Raw genomic sequence first — 12,893 nt, forward strand, 5'->3', positions numbered from 1 at the left:
AGAAATATTAATATGTTAAAAATTACGTAATACATCAATATTTTTTGTTTGAAGTGATAATATGGTAACTAATTAGAGTAATAATACGAGTAATGTTTTTTTCATTAAAATGATAGAAATCGTAGGAGTACTAGAGAGATTCGAGATCGCTTCCCTTTTATTTATCAATAAAAAAATTCAAATAGATTGCATTTTTCAACTATTTTAACTAATCATATGATTTGATAATTACATGCTAAGTAACTGTTCATCGTAATAATTGATGTAATAAGTAACATCCAGTCACGTAATATGGCTAATTTATAATTCTAGATTCAGCAATAAGTAGAGATAGTAAAGGTAAGGAACATCAAATATGAACACAAGGTGACTTCTCTAAAAAGCACTTTGTTGATGCATAAAATCAGCAAGTACTTTGGTACAACAGAAAGTGTCAAGTTTGTAACCTTCGCTAGATTGCTCTGGTCGTTAGTGTGTATAAGTATGTAAATGGATAGAGACAGGGAAGCAAACAACACAAGATGTACATGGTTCACCTAGATTGGCTACGTCCACGGAGTAGAGAAGTTCTCATTAATTGTGAAGGGTTTACACAAATACATAGGTTCAAGCTCTCATTTAATGAGTTCTAGCGAATAGTTTAGTACAAATGACATTCGGAATTATTGTGGGAGAATGATCCTCTTTTATAGAAGAGAGTTTCTAGCTTTGTTCTGATATTGACACGTGTCGCGCTATGATTGGTCTCTGATATCAACACTTGTGTTGTGATTGGCCTCTTGGTTGGAGGGAAACTCTTATGGATTCTTGACGGTATACTATTGACCGGTAATTAATAATTTCGGAATTGATTGGTACAAACACACTTAATTCTTATAAGCGCTTTATCACTTGCTTCGTCCACTCGGTGGTATTCGTTTGTTTTGTTTGGTTAGTGGCGGGCAACGAGCCTGCAATGCCGCAATGTCACTTCGAATCCTCGCACCAAAACCAAAACCAAAACGGCCGTCTCTGTTAGAAATTTGCGACGGAGATCTCGACCCCAGACAGTTCTACCAACTCCTCTCCCACGCCGTTACTTCCGGCGTCTTCGCCACCGACTCCGTCCTCTCCAGCAAGCTCCTCCTCCGCTCCCTCTCCCACCGCCGCCTCGAATTTTCCCGTGCCATCTTCTCCCAGATTCAAAACCCAAATAACTTCGCCTGCAACTTCATCTTCAAAGCCTTCTGCCACAGCTCCTCCCCGCAAGAAGCGCTCTTTCACTACAATCTCGTGCGACGTCGTTTTCCCCATTTGCTGCCGGATAACTACTCCTTCCCTTTCCTCTTCAAAGCATGCGGTCGTCTCAGTCTTCCCCACAAGGGCCAAGAGCTTCACTGTTTGGCAATCGCGCTCGGGCTCGAAACCGACGTCTTCGTTCAAAATGGCCTCGTTTCGATGTACTCCGCATGCGGAATGCTTCACTGTGCTCGTAAAGTCTTCGACTTGCTTCCTGTTTCAGTCCGCGACGTGGTGTCTTGGAACAGCATTGTTTCTGGGTATGTGCAGAGCAATCGGAACTGGGACGCACTCCAGATGTTCGACGAAATGCTTGCATTTACAAGGCCCGATAATGTGACGTTGGTCAGTGCTCTCACTGCTTGTGGGAAGATGGGTTGTCTTCATTTGGGGAGGCAAATTCATGGGTTAGTGTTGGCAAGGGGGTTCACTTTGGACGTCTTCTTGGGTTCGTCTTTGATCGACATGTATGCGAAATGTGGGCGCATGGATGAGGCTCGAAAGGTTTTCGATAGAATTAGGGACAAAAATGTGGTGTGCTGGACTTCTATGATCGCTGGTTATGCTCAGTCACGTTCGTTCAAGGATACGATTGAATTGTTTAGGGAAATGCAATTAGATGGAGTTGAAGCAGACGCGGCAATGGTTGCTTGTGTGATATCAGCCTGCGGGCGTTCGGGTGCATTAGGCCATGGAAGATGGGTGCATACATACTGCGAAAGAATCGGCTTTTACACCAACATCTCCGTGAAGAATGCCTTGATTGACATGTATGCGAAGTGCGGAGACATTAAACGGGCTCTTGAAATTTTCCATGACATGAGCAATAGAGATGTATTTACATGGACTGCCATGATAACTGGTCTTGCTATGAACGGGGACTCTGTCGGAGCACTGGAAGTGTTTACACAAATGGAAGCGAGTGATGTGAGGCCGAACGAGGTCGCGTTCCTCGGCATCTTGTCAGCATGCAGTCATGGCGGGTTTGTGGATAAAGGTTTTCACTATTTCAGAGCCATGGCTGGAATATATAACCTCACTCCTCGCATTGAACACTACGGATGCATGGTGGATCTTCTTGGTCGAGCTAATCTGTTAAATGAAGCAGAGAAGTTCATCGGAGCTATGCCAATCCAACCTGATGTGGTTATATGGCGATCTCTGCTTTTTGCATGTAGGACTTATGGAAACATAGCATTGGCAGAGTTTATAGCCAAAAAGATTGAGGAATTAGAACCAAGAAAGTTTGAGTCTCGCGTTTTGTTATCGAATCTATATGCTTCGGCATCAAGGTGGCATGAAGTGAGCAGGATGAGGAAGGGTACGCCTCGTCAGGGTGCCCAGAAGCAGCCGGGTTGCTCTCTTATAGAAGTAGACGGTCTTGTTCATGAATTCATTGTTGCAGATTGTTCACATTGTCAAATTGATTCGATATACGAGACGCTTAGAGGAATGAACAAAGTCATACCATCAGAAAGATTTGATTAGGGAGTTTGGATGGTACACAATTCTTATTGGAAAGTTGGCAACCGAACAGAAAGATTTGAGGTATTGATGATTAGTTCAAGGTAGATGACAGTGCCAAGAATGGCGGTAGTTGCTCGAATGCGAATCCTGCTGTGTAATCCAGGATCATTAGGCAAAGAAGGGTTGCCTACTAAAGATTTGATGGCTGAGAGGCGCCGCCGGAAGAAGATCAACGACCACGACGGGATTAAAACCCTGGGATAAGGTTCTTGGGTGTTCAAATTCACCACTTGAGATAACCTCAAGGGTAATTAACCTCACAATGAATTAATAATAATATGATTAAAAAATTCGCCTTTAGCGAGAATCGATCCTAAAATCTCTCATTCACAAGCGAAGAAAAATATCACTAGACCGTAGTAGTAAGTGGTTTCATTAAGTTGGAGTTGAAATTGCATTATTGCGCATTAAATACGGTTGTAAGATTGCTTTACATTAGAATTTCTAAAGTTCCGTTTGATAATTATTTCAGTTTTTGTTTTACAAAATTACAAACTGAAATCTTGATTGATATCTTTTCAAAGTATTGAGTTACAGTAACAAGCATAATCAGTACGCTACAGTCACAATAAAGACATAGAAGCAAAAAAGATAAATACAAGCAATTCACCGAAGTAAAAACCAGAGAGTAAAAAAAAAAAACAAAAGAAAAAGGAAAAGGATAACTAAGCGTTGGGTTGGGCATGGACAGGGTCTACTCCGACGTCCTTGACAGTCTCGGCTCACGAACGGGGCGGGTCGGGTTTGTAAGCGAAAACATCTTTCCGGATCGGATCCTTAACGGCGTGATTGTAGTCGTCAAACTCCTGAACATGCGCCACCTTCCTGAAAAACGAATTTTTAACGAACTTGTCAGACTCCTCCACCACGCGCTCCGGTTCCACCACCTCCGGCAGCGTCTCTCTCCGTTCCTTCTTCACGTAGACTTGGGGATTGTGCTTCAGGTGCTGCTTGGCGGTATGGAGCCCCAGCCCCACCGACACCGCTATCATCCCGACCACAACGTAGACCGGCACGAAGTCGCCCCTCATAAACCTCTTGAAGTTGCTCTGTTGGGGCTTTTCGGTGGCACCGGCAGCCGGGGAGTATGGTTTCATCTTCGGGGAAGTCGAGGTGGCGTATCCGCGTAAGGCGGTGGACATTTGTTTCCAGTGATTCTGCAGCATTTGATGCTCTTGGTAAGTAAGTAAATCCTTAAAAAAAACAAAAAACAAAAACAAAAGTTGAACAAAAAGAACAAGATTTTACCATTGATCTGAAAGCCATGATCTTCTGCAGAAATGGATTTTTTCACTTGAACTAACTGCTGCTGGATTATCCTTGCTTATAAGATCGATGCTGACAACAGAGTTCAGAGGGTTCTGGAACCACGTATCGCAATATAGAAGCAAGTGGGACACGTGTCGAGTTATAATAGAGCAAGAGTGTCAGAAGAACCCTCCTGAAGCTGCCACGTCAAATTTTTCTTTTACTTTTCTGAAACAAAACTTACTTATATATCATTTACTTTTACTTAACAGTAAAAACTTACCTACAAAACATATTACTGCGGATACTTGGCGTGTTTACGCAAGGGAATAGAATCGGGGAATGGGAATTCGACACGTTTCATGGCATGCGGGATTATGCAGGTTTCATGACCAAAATCAAAAGTGAAGAAAATATAGATAAATGTCATTCTATTCTGATTCCTAACAATCTATTAAAGAATTTTAACATGAATATGATTTTGATTGTACCTTGTTCAATTTTTTCTTTAATTTAATGATTCTCAATCTGATTACAGATTAGTAAACAAGCCCTGAAGTCAATGAGGTGTCATCAATTATGCGTTCAAAACTAATCTCGCACTATCATTAACTTGAGGTACGCTACAATAATATTGACGCGATATGGAAGTTAGTATCTTACATGAATCAGGCACTTTTAGCAATGCACCACAAACAGATTACACATTGTCATTGACTTGAGATAGCTACGATGTCAATCATGTTGTATGAAAGTTAATATTTTACGTCAATCAAGCATTGTCAATAGAGCATCTCTAACCATCACCTATTGTTATTAGTTTGAGATATCCTACGATAACATTCCGTTGCATAAAAGTTAATTTAAGTCAATTAGGCAAACTGCCAACGACGAATCCATAAACCAATCACACAATGTCATTAGCTAGATACACCCAAAATTTCAACTTCTGTTTAAGATTTGTGAAAATAAGGAATAAAAATTTGTTTTGGTTAACAGGCTTCGAACTGATGTTTCTGAAGACCATTCAAAACCAGACATATAGCCTCTGTCTTAGGATGCAAGCAATCCCCTGCAATGAACTCATGAGTGACTCCATCCAATCGAATCAAACTACAACCGCTGATCTTCTTCACCTTCTTAGCGTCTTTGATAGATTTTCTAACATTTACAACATCGTCCCATTTCTCTGCAGTCGCATAAACATTCGCCATGATCGAATACACTCCACCATCTTCAGGGTCCAACTCCATCACCTGCTCCGCTGCTTTCTTTGCCATTTCAACATCGCCGTGGATTCTGCAGCCTCCAAGCAACCCACCCCACACGAACACATCGCCCCCCATGGGCATCTTCGCGATCATCTCCATGGCTTCCTTGATAAGACCTGCCCTCCCGAGCAGATCAGCCATGCACCCATAATGCTTGAGCTCTTGAGGGACCCCGTAGACTGATTCCATTTCGTTGAAGAGCTTTCGGGCTTCAGATACAAAACCTGCGTGACTGCACCCTACTAAAACTCCTAAGAAGCTCACCCCATCTGGTTTAACTCCAGCCTCTGTCATTTTGGAGAAGAAAGCGAGTGTCAGCTTGCCATGGCCGTGCATTGCAAGCCCGACAAGCATGGCATTCCATGTGAACACATTCTTATCTGCATTCGATTCGAATATCTCCATGGCGGTCTCAATGCACCCACATTTTGCATAAAAGTCCACTAATGCTGTCAGGAAGTAGGAACTCAGTCGAATCCTGTTTTGTTTTATGTAATCGTGGATCATTTTCCCTCGTTCCAAATCACCCAGCTGCGCACAAGCAGAAAGAGCAGAAACCAAAGAGACATCATCAGGCCTAATTCGTATACCAAGCATCTGATCAAACAGTTCAAGCACTTCCTCGCACCGATCCATCTGGGCACACCCGGCCAAAACAGTACCCCACGAGACGGAGTCTCGGACAGGCATTTCTTCAAACAGTTGGCGTGCTCTCGAAATCTCACCGGCCTTAACAAAGGCATCGAGCAAGGCATTGTAGGAGACGACATCCCTGTGGGAACTTTCGTCGAACACCTTGTACGCGTGGCTCAAATTATGGCAGATTGAGTAAACATGGATGAGGGTATTGGAAACGAACAAATGAGAGGCGAATCCGAACTTGAGGGATTGCGAGTGAAGGGTTTGGGAGACGGAGAATGCAGAAAACCCGAGATGGGCACAGGCCTTGAGGGCGAAAGGGAAGGTGTGGAAGTCAGGAGGGAGAGAGAGGCGGCGCATGCGGGCGAAGAAGCGGAGAGCGGAGAGAGGGGAGGAAAGGACGGTGTGGGCTCTGATGATGTTGTTGAAGGAGAAGGTCGATGGTTTTTGGATGCGGTTGAAGAGAGCGACGGCATATCTGAGCGAAGCGGTTGCAGAGGGGAAGGAGGAGGGCGGGAGGAGATAGATGAAGGCGTGGAGGAGGGTGGGGATGATCAAATCGGGTGGAGTGAGAGAGGGGTCGGTGATGGTACGGGCATGGAGTTGAAGGAGCTGTTTTTGGGTTTTGCAGTGTTTGATTGCGGCGGCGATGGTGGTGGCATTGGCGGCGTTCATTCACTTCGATTCGCTCTGGCGCTCATTCTGTTTTTGAAGTCAAAGAATCGAAGAACCAAAAAAGAAGGAAATGGCGGTAAAATATTTTATTTAATAAAAAAACGTGGACGGCAGGATTCGAACCTGCGCGGGCAGAGCCCACATGATTTCTAGTCATGCCCGATAACCACTCCGGCACGTCCACCTCTTTCGTACATTTGTGTGGGAAGCTTAAATGAATAGTAACAATTATACGACAACAAAAAATGGAGATCCCGAGTTTGAAAATGGATTACCCGATAACGACCTAATTTGTTATCATGTTGATCTAATAATTTATTAATTTCATATTGTGTCGGGTTAACAAATCATGTTAGAAATTGTCAGGTCTAGTCTAGTCCAACTTTAGCTCAAAATAAATCAATAAACGAAAAAAAGGGTTAGAACTTAGAACTCTAGAACTTTTTTTAAAAAAAAATGATAACATCACATATATCGAGTGCCAAGATAATAAAGTGTTTAGTGTTTACGATGCATTGAAACTTACAAACAATAGGGATTGTAATTTTGGTGGTATTCTGTAATAATCACTAACTTGTCATGCGCTTAACTCTTTTAAATATTAGTGCATGATTGATTTAAGATACCATTACACTGACATTCTCGCCGCTTGAAAGTCTTTCTCGTATCACAGTGATCTCACTAATAAACTATAAGTAAACTAATCGGAGCTCATGTTCTATGTGACTTAAAATTGAAGGCAATTGGTGGGTTCCACTTCCAATAGGCATATGCAAAATGATGAACAACATGAGCTCATGCATCTTCTTTTCAATTTCTATTTTGTATGTAACTTATGCTGAATTTGATTAGGGATTTTTATTATTTAAAGACAACGCCTACACAATTACACATTGGAATTAAGAATAAGTCAAATATCCTCAATTATTGCACATAGCACAAATGTAGTGTAGAATGTGGCAAATACTAGTATATAAAGGGAACTAATGAGTGTCTAAAGTAAGATTAAAGTCTAATTGTTGCCTATTGATAAGCATTTAGCACTAGGTCTTCCTTATCTATAAGAAATATAAGCTTTGGTTTAGAGTTAAGTGGATTAGTGACTTTGGACACAGATTCTCACAAATGGATGGTGCAAGTCCACTCCCATAAAGAGAAAGAACAAATCTAATTCCAAATTTTCCTCGTGTTCCATTGTTATCTCATCTTGAGCGTTTCTCCCATGTGGACGGAATATGCGAACGATCCGTATAGAAGAAGATTCAATGGCTGTGATCAACCGAATTTATCGTTAGAATCGAGTTCTAAAGACCTGTATAATTTGCAAGTAAAAGCTGGTGAATCAAGGAAAGGGGAAGGAAGTTGCATCTAACCCAATAACACACCTCTGACCTACTCTGTTTGCCTAATCTACGAAGCACATTCAAAAGTTCACAATAATTAATTTATAAGTGTGAAAAATGTGAAGAAAAACAAAATATGCAACCGCTCGTGATTGCGTTTTCTATGATTTGGCAATGGGTATTCGTCGTTTGGATTATTAAATAATGTATACCCACTAATGTATAGTTAGAGTATGAATTTAAAATTAACAAATAATATTTTTACAAATGCAAAAAAAATATTTCGGTCGCTTGGTACGTGATTGGGAACGCAATATCTTTGACGTGGTATGTTCAATATACCAAATCAGTGTTATGAACATAGTAATTGGCCATGGAGGTGCAATCAAGCAACAAATCATGAAACTTGTACATGTGTATCATATAACATGACAAGCACCTTGCCCAATGTATCATTTTCGAAATTCTCCTGATGTGAAAATTAACTTGACACACAAATTAAACCCTATTTGTGACAATTGTAGTAGATATGTAAGTAGGGATCGTTCTAGACCGGGGATTAACTAGGGATGCTAATCAATACAAATAAGACTCAAAAACACTAAACTAGACTCTATAGACTCAAAATTAACTTAAGACACTTAAAACAGCAACCAACAATAAAAAAGACTCAATTCTAGACCCAACAAGTGATTTGGACGAAAATAGGACTTAACTTGACTCAAAAGACTCAAAGAAAACATATTTTGACTCAAATAACAAGATTAAATGAAAGGGGGATTGTGTTTGACGAATTTAAAACTTAAAACAAAAACTTTATGTAAAACACTTTGTAAAAACGACTTTGGGTGAATTAAATGGGTGAAAGGCTAGTTAGAGGGTCCTTCTCCACACATGATATATGCATATGAACCAATTTCCAGTTATTATTCCTTTAGACTATGAATGACAATGCCCCAAGTTAATTGCATCGCACAATTAACCATCATATTTTCCTTATTTCATTGAATTAGATGGAATACACATCGCAACCAAATTATATTTCTCAAGTTCCCTATATGAAACGCATGATAGAGATACATATCAAAAGTCATTAAGTTTTGTGAAAATCATAAACATTGACAAGGCATTCATCACTATGAAACGCATGAGACTCATACCACGGATTTACTTAACACGATTGTGACTAGCAACCTCCACTACTTGTGAATATAAGTGAATAACTATTATGTGAAACTCCCTTATACTCTAGCACCAAATTCATGCATGCAAATTAAGTGTTGACCCCCAACCAACATACATAAACAAGTTTTAATAACTTAGATAAGCAAATCACATTCATGCCTTAAGAAACAGTAACTGGATATAATCAATTCATATAAAACATATAATCATGGCTTTGAATTCACCTCTAACTAAAAAGAAATTAGTTCCACATGTTCATCATAATTGAAAACCAAATTAATATAAACATTGAACTAAAACTAAGGATAGAATACACCTAGAAACACTCCACACTCCAATGGCAGATTTCGAACCCTCATTGGATGGGAGATTGCACAAGTCCTCCTCTCCTTCCTTCCTTCCTTGCTTGCGGCACTAGGGTGGTGTAGGGTGAATTGTGGTGTTTGATGGCTGAAAGTATGAATGAATGAATGAGTGAATGGATGATTTGAATGGTGCAGCATAGGGCTGTATTTATAGGCTAATTATGCACAATTTCTGAAGGAAAAGGATTGCACAATCCCATGGGAAAAGGGTTAAGTCTTGGTAGAAACCAAAGGGGAATGGGAGAGGGAGTACACGGCTAGGTTTTAGGGCCTTCTAGAAGGATAGGTGCGGCACACTTGTAGGGGGAAGATAAGGTGTTCTAGAAAGAGTGTTTAGGGAAAATTCCTAAACCTGAAGGGACAAGAACACACGGCATAGGTATAGAGGAAGGATTACAACTCCTAAACCTACAAGGAATGGCCTACATGCGGCATACAAAGGGTTTATGCTTCTAGAATCTGAATTAGGTGTTTAAATGTATAACTAATCCCCTCTAATTAGCTCGATTTAAGTCCTAACCTGATTTGGATAGGATAAGATAGGATAATATTAGAGTTAGGAAAGGATAAGGTTGGTTGGGATAGGATAAGATAAGGTTGGATAAGGTTCCTTATTTCTTGCTATTTCCTTATCTTCTTTGCATTAGGACCTCTTGCTCCAGATTTGTAGCCATTCCTAGCCCTTCTTGACTTCAATTTCGTCCATCCTCTTTGCTCCATAGTTAAGCTATCAAATCCATGCCCAAAACTACTCCATTTAGCTTCAAAATGCCATTTCTTGCTCCTTTTGCCATTAGGATCTAAAAACATACGAAAATAGCTTAAAAGACTAAAATATATAGTATAATAACTCACTAAATGCAGAGAAACAACATAACTAAGTAGCATAAATATGCTTCTATCATCTCCTATTTGATTTCAACTCGTAATCAACATTTTATGGTCATTTCTCTATGAGCACGGTTTAATGAGTCCATGGTAAGTTCCAAAATATTTTTTTTTATTTTTTATTTTTCTATAGTTGTATGAATTTTACATCTTACATAATATTTTATTCATTATGTAATATGTGGCACATTGTGATTCGTTTGATACAACTTTTCTCAAATATTGTGACATCAAAATGACGAGCACCTTGGCAGTGATTCCGTAACTGCTTCTGAAATATTTTTTTTGATATACATTTTTTAACTTATATTATATTTTATTGAAAGTTTACCCATTAATTAATGTGCAATTTATGATCCGGTTCCACCGATGACCTTAGCTTTTATTGTGAGCCGTCCATATCAAATTCAACACGTCATTTGGCGAATAAAACTTAATTTTTATTACAAGTGATAATCCATACAAAAGATTCTCTCTCTCTAAGTGTTGAAAGACTAATGTTGTGATTGATGGAAAGCAGAGGAAGAATGATAATATTCTATATTCTAAGCAAAAGATAACCACACTTACCCGATTAGAGAATAATGCTTAAGAGGGACCATTACAGATGTGATTCTTTCTCTTGATGATCTGTTTCCTTTGTCTTCTTTGCTTTCCTCTTTTTCTCCTTTTAACTTGTAAAATTCTGGATGCCACCGACGAAGCCACCTACCTTGTTCAGAGCTTCATACAATACAAATTATATATACACTTGTACCTACAGATAACATCACACACACACACACACACACTCTCTCTCTCTCTCTCTCTCTCTCTCTGGCAAAAACGCACACGAAAATGTGGAAGAAGAAGAGGAAGAAGATGGTGAAGAATGTGAGTAGAAGAACTTCTTCTACATGCTTGATCAGTCCCACCCTCTTCCTCCCTTGATGGGATGTGAAGGGACAAAAGGCAAGTCAAAGAGGCAAAGGGGAGGCAAAGCCTTTCTTCCGGTTCGTTTTCGGCTAGCGATTTTAACAATCCTTCTGTAGCCTCTTGCACTCCTCTCGTCAATAGAGAGAAGACAATAACGTATTCAGTCTTAGTGCAGATGGCTAAAAGAGGAGTGTCATAATCGCAACCCTTATTTATTTTCCTTTTTCTTTTTTTTTTTTAACATGTCAGCTCTTTATGTAGTAGTAGAGTAAACAAGCATGCCATGTAATTTTGATAGTGTGTTTTCAAAATGTTTGGCAGTTTCTTCACTTCAGTTGTGGTCTTTGTTACTTCCTTGGCTCAAATTTATATAGCTTTTCAGCATTGCAGTATTGCAGTTGTCAATTTGGAAAGAATTACTGCACTTTAAGCTTGTCCTAAGGATTAAATAAAACACCTGTTTGCATTTTGTTCTTTATCTTTCATCTGTTCAACGACAGAGAAACTTCTCTGCATCTGGGATGCCATGTAGACGGGTCGGTGTGCCAATGTTCAATCACGCAAACGAAGCCATGTAAGATTGTTAAAATATTAAGTAATAAATGTGACATGGCAATGCATGAATGGCTTGGGATACCAACTGGTGTCATCTCGGGTGTAGAGGAGCTTTTCACGTTCGTATGAGTTGCTTCTGCACAAAATCTTACAACCACCCACATCTAATTATTGAATAAAGTTGAGGTTCCACCATAAAACCAATTGACAATATGAAAAATAACCCCAACCTCTTATTAGCCCATGTAAGGTCTCTCCTCCTGTCAATGTAAGACTTATTTTCAACACGACCTCTCACATGTGACGAATTTTCAAGCCCAATACGTGAACAAAACAGGATGACGTGGAGCGCGTGTGGCCGTTTAGCATCACACGTGGGGCAACCTGCTCGATACCATGAATAAAGTTGATGTTGCACTATAAAACCAATTGGCTATATGAGGAGTAGCCCAACCTCTTATAAGTCAATGGTCCATCCTCCCATTAATGTGGGACTCATTCTCAACAATTCTGTGCTGCTACTGCTGGGAGTTAGCAATGCCAGTTTGCACTTATAGACGTGTTTGAGTTTGTACGACTCCCTGGGCGCCAAAGACGACCAGTTGGAACTGGAAATGCGAGCAACCGTAAATCCATCACGGGCGATAGAGGCATTAGAGTTCACAGATCACAAACTCCAATTGCAGCATAACAGCAAGAAACACCATGCACTTGACATGTTACATCATGCAATGTCGATCACCAAACATATAGATATTAATGTTTACATGCTAAAATGCAACTACCTAAAGAACATACAAGGCCAAAGCAAGCAACCAAGAATTGTAGTTACAAACTAGAGCATATCCAGCACAGGTTAGCAACAAGAGAACAGGATGAAGTTACGAAATGACTGGACAATACTCATTCTAATGCACCATGTTAAACATCGTATGTTACGCCATCTAGTTATGATATTACATCCATGATCAAGCACATTACAACTTTACAGTGCAACAGTTAAA

General features: G+C 40.0%; 3 protein-coding genes and 1 non-coding gene across 4 annotated transcripts; 1 reads left to right on the forward strand and 3 right to left on the reverse strand.

Moving 5' to 3' along the window:
- The first annotated feature begins 927 nt into the window (after nucleotides 1-927).
- LOC137709735 (pentatricopeptide repeat-containing protein At1g08070, chloroplastic-like) lies at nucleotides 928-3,170 on the forward strand. Its single transcript, XM_068448717.1, has one exon. The coding sequence runs from the start codon at nucleotides 964-966 to the stop codon at nucleotides 2,764-2,766; it is 1,803 nt and encodes a 600-aa protein (XP_068304818.1). The 5' UTR covers nucleotides 928-963; the 3' UTR covers nucleotides 2,767-3,170.
- Nucleotides 3,171-3,436: 266 nt separating this feature from the next.
- On the reverse strand, nucleotides 3,437-4,167 carry LOC137709729 (uncharacterized). The gene is made up of 2 exons (XM_068448712.1): nucleotides 4,054-4,167; nucleotides 3,437-3,962 (listed from the first exon to the last, which is right to left on the reverse strand). The coding sequence occupies exons 1-2, from the start codon at nucleotides 4,069-4,071 to the stop codon at nucleotides 3,528-3,530; spliced, it is 453 nt and encodes a 150-aa protein (XP_068304813.1). The 5' UTR covers nucleotides 4,072-4,167; the 3' UTR covers nucleotides 3,437-3,527.
- A 732-nt stretch (nucleotides 4,168-4,899) lies between these two features.
- Nucleotides 4,900-6,647, reverse strand: LOC137710372 (pentatricopeptide repeat-containing protein At5g61800). The gene has a single exon (XM_068449330.1). It carries the CDS (start codon nucleotides 6,636-6,638, stop codon nucleotides 5,046-5,048), a length of 1,593 nt encoding a protein of 530 aa, XP_068305431.1. The 5' UTR covers nucleotides 6,639-6,647; the 3' UTR covers nucleotides 4,900-5,045.
- A 93-nt stretch (nucleotides 6,648-6,740) lies between these two features.
- On the reverse strand, nucleotides 6,741-6,822 carry TRNAS-AGA (transfer RNA serine (anticodon AGA)). Its single transcript has one exon. It is a non-coding gene; the product is annotated as a tRNA-Ser (tRNA).
- Between the last annotated feature and the right edge of the window lie 6,071 nt (nucleotides 6,823-12,893).

This window comes from Pyrus communis, chromosome 12, assembly GCF_963583255.1.
Source record: "Pyrus communis chromosome 12, drPyrComm1.1, whole genome shotgun sequence".
In the NCBI taxonomy this organism is placed as follows: Eukaryota; Viridiplantae; Streptophyta; class Magnoliopsida; order Rosales; family Rosaceae; genus Pyrus; species Pyrus communis.